Genomic DNA, 18,687 nt, shown 5'->3' with positions numbered 1-18,687 from the left:
TTGCATCCACCGCTTCCAGTGGTAGCTCGTTCCACACTCTCACCACCCTCTGAGTGAAGATAGTTCTCCTCATATTCCCCTTAAACATTTCATCTTTCCCCTCAACCAAGAACTCAAGTTCTAGTCTCACCCAACCTCACTGATAGAGTGGAGGTCCTTGATGATGGATGCTGCTTTCTTGCTAAAGCACTGTTTATAGATGTGCTCAATGATGTCACCCATCGACTGTGACAATAGTTTATTTAGAGAAGGCAATAGGTCAGCTGTCAGTATGTGTCCTAAGGCCATGAATGGATACACCGGATTTGTTTTTCTGAAAGAAATGGTGGAGAATTTAACCATTTGATTATAGGGATTATACTGTTATCTAGCACAGAAACACCATACCTACCAGAGTTCCCACCAGAACTTGTCTATTTGCCTATATCTGGCCCATAACTCTCTAACCCTTGCCTATCCATATACTTGTCGACATTTCTTTTAACTGTTGTTACTATACACACTTCTATCACTTTATCTGGCAGTTGATTCCATATACATGGAGTCATAAAACAGTACAACACAGAAACTGGCCCTTTGACCCATCTAGTCTGTGCCGAACCATTAATCTGCCTAGTCCCATTGACCTGAACCCGGACCATAGCCTTCCATACATCTCTCATCCAATCATCATCAGGTGCCGTGCCCAGTTTGAGCTTTGACTGCCATGGCCCACACACTCCTGTTTCAGGTCAAGTGGATCAATTCATTGATATTCATTTCCAGTTCTCTGGCTGCTGTCTCCATCATCATTTGTCTTTGCCTTCCTCTTGCTGTCTTCCCTTCATCTTTCCCATAATTACCGTGAATTCTAACTCCTCTTTCCTAATCACATGTCCAATGAAGTTACGTTGCCTTTTCATGATCTCATACATTATTTCTCTTTTTGTGTTTGCTCTGTTCATGATATCCGTGTTAGATATTCGTTTTGTCCATGATATTCTTTGCATCCTCCTCAAAAACCACATCTCTGCTTCTACAATTCATTTCCTCAATATCAATCAAAATTTCTCTTGAATGTTGAAATCAACCCCACATTCTCCACTTCCACGGTCTTACCACTCCCTGAATGAAGAAGGTCCCCTCATTAAACATTTCGGTTTTCACTCTTGACCCATGATCTCTCGTTGTACCCTGGTTGGTCTTCCCAAAGTGCAACTCCTCACACTTGTCAGCATTAAAATTCAACTGCCATTTTTCAGCCCCGTTTTTTGATGGTCCAGATGCTGCTGCCATCTTTGGTAGTCTCCCTTGCTGTTCACTAAACCCCCAATCTTGGTGTCTTCTGTAAACTTGCTGATCCAGTTTATCACATTATTATCCAGATGATTGATATAGATGACAAACAACCATGAACCCAGCACTGATCCCTGTGGCACTCCACTAGTCACAGGCCTCCAGTTAGGGAGAAAACCATCAACTACCATTCTCTGGCTTCTCCCACAAAACCAATATCTAATCCAATTTACTACCTCATCCTGAGTGCCACACAAATGAACCTTCTTGACCAGCCTCCCATGCGGGGCCCTGTCAAATGACATGCTACAGTCCACGTAGACAACATCCACTGTCTTGCTTTCATCAACTTTCCTGGTAATTTCCTCGAAAATCCTTATAGGTTTGGTTAGATATGACCTACCATGCACAAAGCCACATTGACTATCCTTTATCAATACCTTCCAATAACTTTTCCACGACTGATGTCAGGCTCACTAGCCTATAGTTTTTTTTTGGTTTATTCTTAGAGCCTTTCTTAAACAATGGAACAACATTAGCTATCCTCAATCCCTCTGGCACTCATCTGTGGCTATAGATGTTTTAAAATATCTCTGCTAGAGCCCCTGCAATTTCTGTACTAGCATCCCACAGGGTCCAAGGGAACACTTTGGAGGATTTCTCCACCCTAATTTACCTCAAGCATTACTTCTCCTTTGTAATCTGTATGATATCCAAGACCTCCCTGCTGTATTACCTCAAATCTATAGACTCCATCGCTTAAGTGAATAGGGATGCAAAAAATACATCTACTGTTTCCCCCATCAAGTTTGGCTCCAGGCATAGATGACCACTCTGATCATCCAGAACCAATTTTGTCCCTTGCTATGCTTTTGCTCTTAATATATCTGTACAAGCCCTTAGGATTCTCCTTCATCTTGTAAGCTAGAGCAACCTCATGCCTTCTTTAGCCTTCCAGATTTTCTTCTTAAGTGTTCTCTTGTATTACTTATACTCCTCAAGTACCTCATTTGTCCCTGCATGTCTATACCTGTTATTTTAACCAGGGCCTCCATATCTCTTAAAAACTAAAGTTCCCTAAACCTGTTATCCCTGCCTTTTATTCTGACAGGAAAGTACAATTTTCGTACTCTCAAAATTTCACTTTTGAAGGTCTCTCACTTACCAAGTTCACCTTTGCCAGAAAACAACCTGTCCCGATCCACACTTGCCAGATTCTTTCTGATGCCATCAAAATTGGCCTTTCTCCAATTTAGAATCTCAACCCGAGGACCAGGTCTATCCTTTTCCGTAATTACCTTGAAATTAATTGCATTATAATCACTAATGCAAAGTGTTCCCCCACACAAACAGCTGTCATCTTTGCCCTGTTTCATTCCCTAATAGGAGATCGCACTCTCTCTAGTTAGGATTTCTTTGTACATTTTAAGGAAACTTTCCTGAACATATTAGAGTAACTCCTTCCCATCAAACCCTTTTATGGTATGGGAGTTCCAGTCAATATGTGGAAAGTTAAAATCACCTGCTAACACAACCTTAAATTTTTTTACAACAGTCTATGATCTCTCCACAAATTTGCTCCTCTAAATCATGTGGACTGTTGGGTGGTTTGTAATATTATTCCATTAACATGGCCGTACCTTTCTTATTCCTCAGATCTACACATGCATTGTATTCTCTGTGAAGAAGTTGTCCCTCAGACACATTTTAAAACGTTCTCCTCTCACCTTAAACCTTTGCCCTCTATTGTTAGATTCTCCTACTCTGGGAAAAAAAGACTATGACCATTCACTTTATTTCTGCCTGGTATGGCTCTAGACACCTATTAAGTAAAGGTAAAATAAGAGAGACCTAATCTCGGTACAAGGCTATTGAATTGTCACAAAAGCCCATGTGGTTTTTGAATGTACTTTAAGGAAGAAGATCTCCTCTCCCTGCCCACCCTGTCCTGCATATGACACGGTACACTATTTCTGCTTTACAGCTCTCTTCTGAAATGACCAAGGAAACCATTAAGTTTTACCAAAGCACCTTATAAAACCCTAATCAGATGTTCATTTCCAACTTCAGATAATGGGCTCCCTCTGTACCAGACAGATAATGGGCTCTCTCTGTACCAGATGACCATTTGACATTTTTCTTCCCTCCACCATCCCCTCACTCCATCTTTTTTCCTTTCATTTATATTGTACCAGCAAATTGAAAAGCCACACTGAGTTGGTGTTCAAGCTCCACCTGGGCATAAATTTGGTACAGCTTTTACACTGTCAGTTGACAGATTACCATTGAGGACAAAATGATGGCTACAGAAATGATAAAGTTATAGACTAGGCCCTGATTACAGAATGAAATAATTATCCGCAGTTCCAAAAGTAAGTTCAATTTTCTGTTACAACACCGTGTGCATAAATAACATAATTAGTGAGGTTCCTGAAACTTGGATGTCATCACTGCTGCATCCATGTTTCTACTTCAACCCTTAGTCTGCGGTTCCCCGTTACCACATTGGCACAATCCACATCCCTATTTTGAGTTGTAAATTCTCTCTATCCTTACCTCTACGATAGTATATTCTAGTGTGGTGACAGTAGAGCAGGCTATCCAACATGAAGGCTGAGACCCCTCAGAAGATTAAGGAGTAGGCAGTGCAGTGAGAGGCCTGGGGTGGGCGGTGAGTTGTGGTGCAGTATGGGAAGCAGGGCCCAGTGGAAACATTAGGGACCTCAGCCTGGAGGTGGTCAGGGCGGAGAGGGGAAACTACATAGTGGAGAGGGGAGCGAATGAGGACTTTATGTAATTAGCAACACATTGCATAGGCAAAGGAATTTAACAGCCCTTCATGATTACAGTACTTCAGCCTCCCAGAGAAATTCCCTTTGTTCCATACATTGACCTTTCCACTTTCTCTGCCACTCACTTAATTTTTCTCCTTCTCACTTCTTTGACCTGAAACTTTCCTCCAATGCTGCCTGACCTGCTGAGTTTTCTTTGCATTTTCTGCTTTTATTTCACACTTTGGCTTTCAAAATTTTGTTCACCTGTACAACTGGGGATTAGAAATTAATTTAGGAATTACCATAAATGCAGAAGCCCCAAGAATAATATAGAATTTAATTAATAAGGAATAACTGTCCCTTTGACACCTATTATCTTATTTCTGACTTCCACTGTCTCATGTAATGAGAATGTTTCTCACTGCTTAATGGGGAGGAAACTGCACAGTGGCCATTTCAGATTAAAAAGATAATGGGTTCAGTATTCCTTGTTTATCTTTAGGGTATTTTGGCCGAATGACTATTGTGTCACAGAATCTGAATCAGGTTTAATATCACTGGCATATGTTGTGAAATTTGTTTTGCGGCAGCAGTGCATAGCAATATATAATAATAAAAAATATAAATTACAGTAAGAAGTATATATAAAAATATTACATTAAAATTAATGCAAAGAGAGAGGAATATGGTGAGGTTGTGTTCATGGGTTCATTGTCTATTCAGAAATCCAATGGCGGAGTGGAAAAAGCTGTTCCAGAAATATTGAGTGTATGTTTTCAGCTTCCTGTGCCTCGTCCTCGATGGTAGCAGTGAGAGGAGAGCATGCCCTGGGTTTTGGGGGACTTCAATGACAACCTTTCTGAGGTATCACTCCTTGAAGGTATCCTGAATGCTGGGAGGCTAGCGCCCATAATGGACCTGGCTGAGTTTACGACCCTAAGCAACCAGTTAGAATGCTCTCCATGGTTCATTTGTAGTAATTTGTGAGTTTCTTTGGTGACATACTTTCACGGTTGGCTGAGTTAGTCAAATTGTAAATTAATTGTCTTAGTTTCTTTAACTAATCACACGCTGCATTTCCTCTAGCAAGGTGCATGTGTGCAACGATCATATAGAATAACAAACCACAAATTGGCAATTCATTCTGCATTGACCTCAGTGGAGAATAAGGTCAAGTGGTCCATAAAATGCTTGCTTTTATATTATCACCTATTTTATATCACTGCTCACAGAGATGAAGAGGAATTTCTTTAGACAGTGGGTGGTGAATCTGTGGAATTCATTGCCACAGACGGCTGTGGAAGTCATCATTGGTATACTTAAAGTAGTGGCGTATAGGTTTTAATTAGTAAAGGTGTCAAGTGTTACGGGGAGAAGGTACAGAATGGGATTGAGGGAGAAAATTCATCAGACATGATAGAATATTATGGGCTGAATGGCCTGAATCTGCTTCTAATAGTTTAATGGTCATGTAAAGATCTCTTTCCAAATCAGTGAGAACAGGCCATCACTGAAGATTTTGAAGGCACCATTCACTGCTTGACTGAATTTACATAGCCACTGACTGAATTTGCATACAGATACAGGAGCTTTATTGAGCAAAAGGAGCACCATATACCAAAAACCATCAGTGGAGAGCAGACCAGACAAACACAGTTATCTCACAGAAACAGAAAGCATAGCTATATTGAAATATAAATGATTTTGATAATAAAAACTAAAAGGAGATTTCTCTTCCAATGACAGGTGTAATAGCGATTGTGATTTTTGTCATCCTCTGCATCTTTGCTATAACTGGCCGCTTGCTGTACCAGAACAAAGGCGCGTACCAGAACAACGAAGCAAAACGGACGGAGTATGCTGAGGCTGCAGACGTCGCATTGAAGAACAAGGCCAATTACCAAGATGCTGTAAGCGAAGGCAGAAAAGAGTATTTCATCTGACAACAAAAGAGGCCCTCCTCGATGCAACAGGCAGATTAATCATACTGACAGCCTGGGCTCACTTTTGTGCTCGGAGTTAGCTCCAGACTCTGCAGACTAAAAGGCCAAATGCTTGCTCAAAGCACACAGACAACTGGCTTATTCTTTGGATTACCTGACAGTGCTGGTTATAACCCTATTGTTACCTGCTAACTAATTGCCAGCACAAAGGAGTAGAATGAAGAATCTACATTAAGGTTTCAGTAACAGTGGCTATTGTAAGTGTAGCAACAATCCTTCTCAGAACAATGTAAAGCATTAATATAAACTTTTAAATGTAACCATATACTTGTTTATCCTCATGACATTCTTTTCTTTTTTTTGTTCCTCTTGCGGGTGATTGCATTATTTATTCATTGACCAGGTTAACTCCGAGTAAGGTAAAGAACTGGTTAAGTGCTGATTTAAGATGCAACCTTCATTCTTGCTGAACAATCAAGTCATTATCATTAATCTGATGATCTATTAGAAGATACCAATTAGATAAAGTAAAAATTGCTCACACTAATTATAAGAATTCCTGGCGGGCTTCCTGCTAAACCAAAGCTTAAAGTTACATAGAACAAGTAAAACATAAGAATATATTTCAATGCGTTTTTGTTCAGAAATCAGTTTGAGGCAGCCAAACTAAAGGATTTAATCATTTAAATTCTGATAGACCCAGAAAACAATCACAAGACTGCATCTCTTCACTTTTGCCAATGTCAGCCTTCATTCCCCAGTGTGCTTACAGACAGAACTTACTCAGCCACTAATTGGCACAGAACAGATCTCATAACAAGCAGTGTAGGTTTGAGAACAAATGGTCTCTAGCAAAGTATAAGTAAGTAACTACAACAAGGAGAACTCATGACAAAAATGATTGCAACATCACTGCACAGTGGCACAACTGGTAGAACCATTGCCTCACGGCACCGGAGATCTGGTTTCAGTTCCAACCTCAGGTGCTGATTGTGTGGAGTCTGCATCACCTCTATTTCCTCTGGGTGCCTCCATATCATCTCAAACACACACACGCGTTGTTACGTTAATTGGCTACTGCAAATCCCCCTCTGTGTATAGGTGAGTGGGAGAAGCTGCGAGGGAGTTGATGGAAATGTGTGGAGTATAGCAAATGTAATTGATAGAATACATTACAGCACGGTACAAGCCCTTCGGCCCATGATGCTACTTTGGCACATAATTGTGAGGAAAATGGAAGGATACGGACATTGTGTAGGCAAAAGAGAATAGCTTAGTTGGTCATTCGATTATCAACTTAATTGTTTCGGCACAACATTGTGAGCTGGAGAGTCTGTTCCCGTGCTGTACTCTTCTATCACCAGCTACAAGCAGGTTTAACCCCCTACAATAAAGTCATGGATGGAGGAGAGCTGTACAATGAAAATTTAGTGCACGTATTGTAACTAATTCCAGTTCCCTGATCCGCAGTCAAGTAAATGGTTTACAGTAGTTCCTCGTAGCAGTCTCTGGGTGTGTTCTTTGAACAATAATATAAAAGATGACGCTGTCTGTGGAGAGCGTGTACACACAGAGAATGGTAGGTGCCCGGAATGCACTGCCAGGTTTGGTGGTGGAGACAGATACGATAGAGACTTTAAGAGGCTCTTAGACTGACACATGAAAATGCTGGCAATGAGGAATATGGACATGTGCAGGCAGAAGGGATTAGATTAACTGGACATTATTAGCTTAATTAGTTCAAGACAACATTGTGGGCCTAAGGGTATGTTTCTGTGTTGCACACATAAAAGTTGCTGGTGAACGCAGCAGGCCAGGCAGCATCTATAGGAAGAGGTACAGTTGGCGTTTCAGTCCTGACAAAGGGTCTCGGCCTGAAACGTCGACTGTACCTCTTCCTATAGATGCTGCCTGGCCTGCTGCGTTCACCAGCAACTTTTATGTGTGTTGCTTGAAATTCCAGCATCTGCAGATTTCCTCATGTTTCTGTGTTGTACTGTTCTTTGTTTAATGTTTAGTTTTGCTCTATAATGCAAACACGGGGTCTGGGTAGCCTCCTCAAACTCCCTGTTTCACTGGGATTCCTCTATATATAATACTGCAGGTTCCAGAAATCTGAAATAAAAACAGAAAATTGTAGAAACAAGCATGAAGTCAGACAATATTTTTGAATAGACCAATAGAGAGAGTGAAGGTGTTTCATCAGGTTTGAAAATAACGATCAATTTTAGACACCTAGCCATTTTTCCCTCCCCCTTCCCTCTTCTGTTCCCCACTCTGGCCTCTTGTCTCCTATCACCTCCCCTGGTGCCTCTCCTTCTCTCCTATCTTCCATTGTCCATTCTCCTCTCCTATCAGATTCCTTCTACTCCAGCCCTTTACCTTTCCCACCCACCTAGCTTTACCTATCACCTTCTAGCTTGTACTCCCCCCCCCAACCTTTTTATTCTGGTATCTTCCCCCTTCCTTTCCAGTACTGATGAAGGGTCTCGACCTAACATGTCGACTGTTTATTCATTTCCATACATGCAGCTTCACCTCCAGCATTTTGTGTGTGTTGATAAGGATTTCCAGCATCTCCAAAATCCCCTGTGTTTATGTTATCCTGTTGTTTACAAACATTTGATGATATTAAATGAAAATCAGATAAATAATCAGTAATACTGAGGAATGGGAATAGTAAAATTCTGCTGTCTGATTAGAGATGAAACCAATTGCATCATTGTGAATTTCCAGAATGAACTTGGACCTTAACCCTTAAAAAAAGGGCAATATTGGCTGTCATTTCCCTCTTTAGATGCTGCCTGACCTTCTGACTTCCTTCAGTCTTTTGTGAGTAGTTTCAGAAACTGTATGTATTCAGTTCCTAAATGATTTCAGGTTGGTGATATGATGGTATACAGGTGTCTTTACAATCTGCCTGGTACAAATATCAGTGACAGAGAAAAGACTGCCATTTATCCACCCTAGCGTGTTTTGTCTTCAGTTGAATGGCATGGTGCTGTAGCTAGAAAAGCTACAACATTACACTTCCTGCACCCAGCTTCAGTCCCAACCTCTCATGCTGCCTGTGTGGAGTTTGAACCTTCTTCCTAGGATTGAGTGCTCTCTCCTGGTACTCCACCTTCCTCCCACATCCAAAGATGTGTAGGTTGGGAAGTTAATTTTTCAGTGTGAATTAACCTTTGTAACAAGGTGGAATCTGTGTTAGTCGATGGGATTATGGGGAGCATAAAAGGAGATTACTATAGGGTTAGTATAAATCGGTGATTGATTGTTGAATCGGAACTGGTGGGCCCAATGTTGTACTGTTACTCCATGACTTTATAGTTGATCTTAGATCTTAGTTCATTCCATTTACAGTATATTCATTTTGTAGTATTCTTGCTGAACAGAACTCCCGTGGTTTATGACCAATTCACTCCATCTCTTTTTAAGATAGTGCGTAAGAAAGATAGTTAGCTAGGTGTTAGAGTAGGCTATAATAAGGTCATCACAATTTTGTGGGCTGAAGTTCCTGTACTACGCTGTAATGTTTTGTGTTCTATGATAAGAATCATAAAGAGGATAGCTAGCACTCTTTTTCCCCACGGAAAAATAGCTTACATGAAAGGACATTCTTTTAAAATTAGATTAAAATTAATTTAAGATTAGTTGAAAGTATAGGGATGATGTCAGAGGTAGGTTTTTTACACAGAGAATGGTAAGTAAGTGGCACTGCGGAAGGAGGGAGGTTGACGTAGAGGGACATTAGGGATATTTAAGAGACTCCGAGGCACATGTATGAAAGAAAAATAGAGGGCAATGTGGGAAGGAAGGATTAATTAACAGTTAGATTGATCTGTTAAATGGTCAGGAAAACATCATGGGCTAATAGACCAATACTGTGCGGCACTATTCTATGTTAAAATCCTGTCAACTGCAGACTGACTGACCTTCTTTAAAGGAGCTAACCAATTGGTTTCACTTTTTCCCATGGCCTCACTGATCCCTGATCTTTTGTATCCCTGATCCCCCTATGAACTGACTGGCCTTTCAGTCATAACAAATGTTAGAAATGATCAATAGTGTAAGACATAAACTGTCTTTCTTTCACAATATTGGTCTCAATGATGCATTGTCCTGCAATACAGGATAATAACTACAGGTTCTCTTCCTTGTTGACCTAATAAGTTCTCAAGTTGGAGAGTTGGCAGGGTCCACTTTCACACATGGCAGATGATGCCGATGGTCCAGCAGCAGGTGGCAAATCCAGCCTGCCAATCTCTCAAATGCTCGTCGGTGTATATGGGGTTTCCATAAATCAGGCATACATTAAATTGTGAAGAATCTGCATACAAAACCAAAACTCTGGAAGTGATGAACAACTGAAAAATTGCTTGGATGGGAATAAGACCATAAGACACAGAAGCAAAATTAGACCAGTCGCCTCATATGTAGTTGATTTATTGTCTTGTTCAAACCCATACGATGATAAAACATAGGAGTATAATTAGGCCATTCATCCAATCAAGTCTGCTCTACCATTCAATAATGGCAGATTTTTTCAACCCATTCTCCCACCTTCTCTCCGTAACCCTTATCTTCTGTGTTGCTCCATATTCTAGCACCTGCAGTTATTTGCAATGAACCTACATTCATCCTATTATTTTCTCCTTGCTTGATAACAATTCCCCATAGATCCTACCACTCATCACACAATAGGGGCAATTTACTGTGGCCAGTTAACCCACCATCACACACTTCGTAGGGATGCAGGAGGAAGTTTGAACACATGGGGAAAAAAGCCTCCTTTCATGAATTTAGCACTCTTTTAGATGTTATTTGTTTTATTTTTTATTTTATTAGAGATAAGGCATGGAACAGGCCCTTCCAGCCTTTTGAACTGCACTGAACAATCCTCCCTACCGTGCCCCCACCCCCACTGACTTAACCATAGCCTAATTATGGGACAATTTACAATGACCAATAGCCTGTTAACCGGTATGTCTTTGGACTGTGGGAAGAGACCGGAGCATCCAGAGAAAACCCAAGCATTCCACGGGAAAAAATACTGACTCCTTACAGATGATGTCGGAATTGAACTTCTGAACTCAGACTCCCCGAGCTATAATAGCATTGTCTAACCACTATGTTGCCATGGAGTCCATCTATGGTCTGTGAGAGAGAAAGTGTTAACACTCCAATCAATAAACTCTTATCAGAGTCGTTGTTATTTATTCTCTCTCTCTGCTGATAATCATTTCCAGCATATTCTGCTTTTATTCTAGCCAAATAATTAAGAACAACCACAACTTACTTAAGAATGATTTTGTATTTAGAAATGCTTAATTACAATTTTAACTCCACTTTAGACCAATGCTCTGCAATTATATTCTACTGCTTTCATTTGGGTTCCATACTATTAATTTCAGTGTCAGAAACCAGAGGATAAAAAGGTTCTTAAAGCAGTCATTAGATCAGATAAACTTAAGTAGGAACTTTTGGAAGGCCTAAAGCAGAGAATGAAGAAACAAGTAAAATACATCCTTCTCTATGCTGCTGGCCATAAAGAAAAAATGAATCACTGAAAGCTACAAGATGGAGTTGAGAAATTGAAGGGAAAGAAATATATCTGCTTAAGTATACTACAGTGGAGAAAGAGGTTATTTGAGTCATTAAAATCCCACTGAAGTTGTCAGTCCATGGCCTTCCCTTCTGCTACAATAAAGCCACTGTCAGGTAGAGGAACAACACCTCATATCCTGTCTGGGTAGCCTCCAAACTGATAGCATGAAAATTGATTTCTCCCACTTAAGGTAATTCTTTCTCCTATCCCTTTCTTCAGTTCCCCACTGATCTCTTACCTCTTCTCCTCACCAGCTATCACCTTTTCCTGATGCCCCTTCTCCTTCCCTTTCTTTCATGGTCCATTATCCTCTTCTGTAGGATTCCTCCTTCTCCAGCCCTTTATCTTTTCTACCTATCACCTCCCAGCTTCTTACTTCAACACCCCTCCCCACCCATCTGGTTTCACCTCAGAACAAGACCTTCGAGCTTGTACTCTTTTCCGTCCCCGAGCTTCTTATTCTGGCACTTCCCCTCTTCCTTTCTAGTTCTAATGAAGGGTCTCAACCCGAAATGTACACTGGTTATTCATTTCCATAGATGGTGCCTGACCTGCTGGGTTCCTCCACCATTTTGTGTGAGTAATTTGATCCATTTGGTTTGTTCCAGCTATTTGCAGAGGTTTTCAACTATAGAGCTGTAGAACCATATAACATGAAAAGAGGCTCTTTGGCCCAACTCATCCATGCTGACAAAGTTGCTTTAGTGAGTGGGTCTCATTTGCCTGCATTTGGTCCATAACTTTCTGTTCCATGTAGTTATCCAAATGCCTTTTAAATGGTCTAGTTGTACCTGCCTCTATCATTTCCTCCAGCACCCTCGTGTGTAAAATTTGATCTTAGGTCCTTTTAAATAATTCCCTTCTTGCTTTAAAGCTATGCCCTCTGGTTTTGGACTCCTTCTTCTTTAGCTATACTCCTACAAGTTATGTACTCTCACCAAGTTTGCAATCGCTTCTTTGAAAGGCACTTCCAACACGTTTGCAGGCAATGCGAGAGCTTCAAGTATCTCTGTTATTTATTTTAATTCTGTGTCCTTTGTCCTTGACAGCTGCAATAGTGAAAAAAAATTATTTACTGCTCCAAGAAACGATCAAAATCCAGTATGCCTGAATTAAAAACACAAGAGATTCAACAGATGCTGGAAATCCAAATGAGACCGGACCTAGATTGGGGGGCAATCTTACTGAGCACCTTTGCTTCATTCGCAACACGGAGGATTCCTGGTGGTCAACCATTTTAATTTCATTCCCTATTTCAATATGTTGGTTCGTGGCCTTCGCTACTGCAGCAATGTTTCCGCTCTCAGGTTGGAGGAGCATAAGCTGTTTAGTTAGCCTTCAACCTGACAGCATGAACTTTGATTTTTCCAACTTCCAGAAATTTCTGCCCCCTTCTCTTCTTCTCACCAGCCCATCATTTCCCTCTGATGCCCCTCCTCCTTCCCTTTCTCCCATGATCCATGCTCCTCTCCTATCAGATCCCTTCTTCTTCAGACCTTTACATTTTCTATCAGTCATCTACCAGCTTCTCGGTTTATCCCTCCTCCCCCAGCCACCTACCTTCCCCCTCATCTGATTTCACCTGTCATCTTCCAACTGGTACTCCTTTTCCTCACTCCTCCCACCCCCCCCCCCTCGGCTTCTTCTCCTTTCCCTTCATTCCTGATGAAGGATCTTAGCCTGAAACGTTGACTATTTATTCCTCTCTGTTGATGCTGCCTGACCTACTGAGTTCCTCCCACATTTTGTGTGTGTTTCCTTATTCGAACATGTTCTGAACCTTCTTAGCAGAAAGAAATTGAGCTTCATCACAGAAATTCTTTATCCCTGGAATATCTCAAATAAATCATTTCTGTACACTCCTTTCAAAACGCCTTCCCATCCTATCTAAAATGAATGGACCGGAATTGCACATGTTACTCCAGTTATACCTAACTCAGTGTTTTGTACAGCTCGTTAGGAAAAATCAACAGATTGGTTATTGACTCTTCATCAGAACTTTCAATGATTCTGAAGAAAGTGCAACATGGAGTCCGAGACCACAGAAACAGACCCACTGGATACCCTGCCTTTGCCAACTATCAAATATCCATCTATTCTAATCCCATTTACCACCACTTGGTCCTTTATCCTACCCTTCCTTAGTAATTCAACTGTATTACATGCGCATATGTTATGAAAGTATCTGTCTCCACCACTTACTGAGGAAGTGCAATCTATATGTTAACCACCTTCAAGGTGAAAAAAATTCTTCCTCAGATCCCTTCTGCGCCTTTTACTCAGCTTAAATTTACATCCTTCAATCTTAGATTCCTGTGTCATAGGGAATAGTTTCCAATTACCTATCCTGTCTATGCCCACTGTAATATTGTAATCTTTTGTTTCTCACTATGTAGATGCTGCCTGATCTGCTGTGTATTTCCAGCATTCTCTATTTCTAATTTCAGGTTTTTGGTCTCTGTAGTATTTTTTCTCTCACTTTTCCATAAATGAAGGTTTTTCATAATCACGCACTCTCCCTGTTGATATCTACATCCTTTGATTGTGGCCAAAACTCAGTTGATCTCAGAAGTTAATATATATAATGACAAAACATTCTGGTGTGGCAAATATCAAAGATTGACAGATATTTCATGAATGATTTAATAAATAGATGATCGAATTATCCACTTCAGAAGAATATTCCAGATGAAAATATTAGAAGGCAAGTTTCCCTATTATAGATTAGTTTGAAATACTTCGTTACTAATTTGGTACACCAATAGGAATTTTCCTTTAGGATTAAAAAATGGTAAAAGCGATGATATGAATTTTCTTTAGGAAATGATTCAAGGTAAATGTGAATGACATAATATGAGGTTATGAAACAGATTCAAGAATGCTAAATGCCAACTTTTGATGTGTGTGTTCAGAGTAATGAGCAGGTTGTGAACTCCTACTTCTGCATGATAAGAAAGACACTACCCATTGGGAAAGGCGACAGCTTGTATTCAGGGCAATAATAAAGCTAATAGTTTCTAGTGGTAGTGAGCATTTATAACAAAATAAACAAAACAGCTTTGATTTAACATTGCATTTGAAGAATATTATCTCTGATGTTATCTTCAAACTAAAAAATTAGCTTTCAGCACCTTTTCTGTAACTTATATGACATGATTCAAATATTAAAAGGCCTAGATAGAGTGGATATGGAGAGAATGTCTCCTATAGAGGGTTAGTCTAGTTTCAGAGGCACAGCCTCAGAATAGAGGGACATCCATTTAAAACAGGGATAAAGAGGAATTTCTTTAGCCAGAGGGTGGTGAATCAGCGGAATTCATTGCTGTAGATGGCAGTGAAGGCTAAGTCATTGGGTATAGTTAAAATGGAGGTTGGTAGATTCTTGACTAGTAAGACCATCAAAGGTTGTGGGGAGAATGCAAGAGAATTGGGTTGAGAGGGATAATAAATCAGACACAATGGAATGGCAGAAAAAAGTTAATGGGCTGAATGGCCTAATTCTGCTCCTACGTCTTATTGGTTTATGGCCTTGTTTCACATTTCATCTATTCATATCCATTGACAAATCTTGAAAAGTCTTCTCTTTTCATGCAAATGTGTTTTGATGTGATAGAATTAAGATATACAATTGTACATGGGATTATGTTTCAAAGTTATATTGCATCTAGTGTCTACATAATATTCATTACACAAGTATTGAAAGTATTACCGAAGTTCAGACCGTTGCCCAAAGTTGATGATACCAGTCATCTGTTGAGATAAATATTACAAGACCTGTTTGCCTTTTCTGATGACTAAACCCACGTAATCTCCAGGACATGGGACTAGCTTGCTTTACAACACAGTCAGCGTGGCCGAGCTGGGCCGCAGAGCCTAGTTCCATGCTGTATGATTCCATGCCTCAACCCAGTGAAGAGTAGTTGCAGGTTGTCCCACTCTCCTCCAAAACCATTTCTCTGCCAAGCCAATGGTAAACTAGTTTTGTCAGTCTTATTTCCCAGATTTCAGGTCCTACCCCACAGTATTCACTCAGTAATCCAGGTTGGCTGTTTAGTGTAACATTCAGCAAATGCTGGGCTGTTGGAGATGCCATGTTTATCGAAAGGCTTCAGGTGGAGCTGATAGACATCAAAGTTGCTGGTGAACGCAGCAGGCCAGGCAGCATCTATAGGAAGAGATACAGTCGACGTCTCGGGCCGAGACCCTTCGTCAGGACTAACTGAAGGAAGAGCTAGTAAGAGATTTGAAAGTGGGAGGGGGAGGGGGAGATCCAAAATGATAGGAGAAGAAAGGAGGGGGACGGATGGAGCCAAGAGCTGGACAGTTGATTGGCAAAAGGGATATGAGAGGTTCCCCCCGCCTCCCCATTTTCTTTCTCCCTAGGCCTCCTGTCCCATGCACACATTCTTTTCCTCTCCCCTTTTTCTCCCTCTGTCCCTCTCACTATACCCCTTGCCCATCCTCTGGGTTTTTCCCCCCTCCCCCTTTTCCTTCTCCCTGGAACTCCTGTCCCATGATCCTCTCATATCCCTTTTGCCAATCACCTGTCCAGCTCTTGGCTCCATCCCTCCCGCTCCTGTCTTCTCCTATCATTTTGGATCTCCCCCTCCTCCTCCCACTTTTAAATCTCTTACTAGCTCTTTCTTCAGTTAGTCCTGACGAAGGGTCTCGGCCTGAAACATCGACTGTACCTCTTCCTAGAGATGCTGCCTGGCCTGCTGTGTTCACCAGCAACGTTGATGTGTGTTGCTTGAATTTCCAATATCTGCAGATTTCCTCGTGTTTGAGGTAGAGGTGATGCCTGTTCTTGGTTATGGAGTTAACGATCTCAAGGCACAATCCCGGAGCTCTAGAGCTCTCCACAATAGTCTATAGTATGTTTATACCTACTCCTAACCACCAGCACCCCCCAACAACAAAAAAAAAGAACAGAACAAATTATTTGTAATTCTTACTTTAGAAAGTATGCTCTTAAAGGAAGATGAAACAACCTTTTCTGATTGTGGAACTTTGCACACAAGTTCATTTGGGTTCAATCGCAACTCTTAAGAGAGGTATGGAGGGCTATGGTCTGGGTGAAAGTAGATGGGATAGGGCAGATAGGTGTGTGCAGACTAGATAGGCCAAAGGGCATGTCTCTGTGCTGCAGTGCTCTATGACTAAATTGACTGCAAAGACTGCACATAAAAAATGAGGTGATTTGATGCGCCTTCAGCTTATGCTACACATGGGTATACTATATGCATCTGTTGTCAAGGTCAGTCACCTCACTGCTTGCAGGATCTTGCTGTGTGCAATAATACATTGAGCATAGAACGTGGAACACTACAGCACAGTGCAAGTCCTTTGGTGCACAATGTTGTGCCGTACTCTAAGATCAATCTAACCCTTACTTCCGACATAGCCCTCTACTCTTCTATTATCCATTGTGCTCATCTACGAGTTTTTTAATTGTTCCTAAAGTATCTACTTCTACCATCACCCCATGTACTCACCACTCTCTAAGTAAAGAACTTAGCTCTAACATCCTCCTATAATTTCCTCCAATCATCTTAGAATTATTCCCTCGTGCATTAGCCATTTCTCCCCTGCGGGGGGGAAGAAAAGTATCTAGTTATCCACTCAATCTATGCCCCTTATTATCTTGCACATCTCTGCAAGTCACCTCTCAACCTCCTTTGCTCCAACGAGGAAAGCTTAGCACACCCAACCTATCCTGATAATCTCCCCTGCTTCCTAAGTAATGATAGTTTTTCAACATCAAGTATGTTTTGATTTTTTCAGATGTACATAGACAGGAAAGACCTTCACGGTTCTCACACACAGCTATTACTTGGACTTTTCAATATATAATTCCCTCTTCTGCTGTTCGTTATGTGTTCCTTTAGGTGACATCCTATTAAAATAGCACAGTTCTTCAGACAGCAAATGTTGATAAATGTTAGCAGTTGTCCCAAGGTTACCCTCACAACAAAGGGTTGTTGGTCCAGCATCAATGTTACTATTCATGATCCGAGCATGAGTGGTTTTTATAGCAAACTTTATTGCATTGACTAATAATAGTATCAGGTTTTACATTAACTGCTCCATAGCTTTATATTAAAAGACACTATGAAATGGAACGTTTCAACCCAGTTTCCAACCTACAGTAATGATATTCAATTATTTAGAATGCTCACATGGCTTTGCTCATACAGTTGACCCTATATGTATTAGAATATCAATACAGCCTAGTTACCCATCTTTTAAACTTAGCTACAGCTTTCCTGATCATCCCTAATAACCCCTCTTGACTGGCTGTTTTCTTCTACCACATTACAGTCTTTGCTCTACTCTGTTTCAAGTCCACATTTAGACTCATAGAGCACTACAGCACAGAAAAAGGCCTATGGCCCATCTAGTCCAGGCCAAACTATTCTTCTGCCTAGTCTCATCAACTTGCACTCTGACCATAGCTCTCCATACACCTTCCATCCATGTACATATCCAAAGTTCTCTTCAATGTTGAAATCAAACCCATATCCATCACTCCCACTGGATGTTCATTCCACACTCTCACCACCTTTTGAGAGAAGTTGTTTCCCCTCATGTTCCCTTGAAGTATTTCACCCTTCACCCTTAACCCATGACTTCTACTTCTAGTCTCACCCAAATGCAGTGGAAAAAGCCTGCTTGCATTTGCTCTGTCTGTACCCCTCATAATTTTGTATATCTCTATCAAATCTATCCTCATTTTCCTATGTTCTAGAGAATAAACTCCTAACCTATTCAACTTTTCCCTATAATTCAAGTCTTCAAGACCTTGCAACATCCTTATAAGTCTTCTGTATACTCTTGCAATCTTATTGATATCTTTCCGGTAGGTAGGTGACCAGAACTGCAGACAATACTCTAAATTAGGCCTTACCAACATGTTATATAACTTCAAAATAACATCTCAACTCCTGTACCCAATACTTTGATTTATGAAGGCTAGTATGCCAGAAGTATTTTTTATGACCCTCTCTATCTGTGACACCACTTTTAAAGAAATTATGTACCTGTATTCCCAGAACTCTCTGTTCTACTGTTTAGGTTTCTAAGTGTT

At 40.8% G+C, this 18,687-nt stretch overlaps 1 protein-coding gene across 3 annotated transcripts in view; it reads left to right on the top strand.

Moving 5' to 3' along the window:
- LOC134346869 (contactin-associated protein-like 5) overlaps window positions 1-6,406 on the top strand; it is a 1,934,616-nt gene extending 1,928,210 nt beyond the window's left edge. For all 3 annotated transcript variants that reach the window (XM_063048675.1, XM_063048674.1, XM_063048673.1), the window contains one exon: window positions 5,796-6,406. In XM_063048675.1, coding sequence (XP_062904745.1) covers window positions 5,796-5,992 — 197 coding nt within the window. In that variant the 3' untranslated portion in view covers window positions 5,993-6,406. The remainder of the gene's footprint in view (window positions 1-5,795) is intronic.
- The last annotated feature ends 12,281 nt before the right edge of the window (window positions 6,407-18,687 follow it).

The sequence above is a fragment of the Mobula hypostoma genome, chromosome 5 (genome assembly GCF_963921235.1).
Source record: "Mobula hypostoma chromosome 5, sMobHyp1.1, whole genome shotgun sequence".
NCBI classification, from domain to species: domain Eukaryota; kingdom Metazoa; phylum Chordata; class Chondrichthyes; order Myliobatiformes; family Myliobatidae; genus Mobula; species Mobula hypostoma.
The sequence above is the reverse complement of the archived record's forward strand: the minus strand, read 5'-3'. Positions and strand labels throughout refer to the sequence as shown.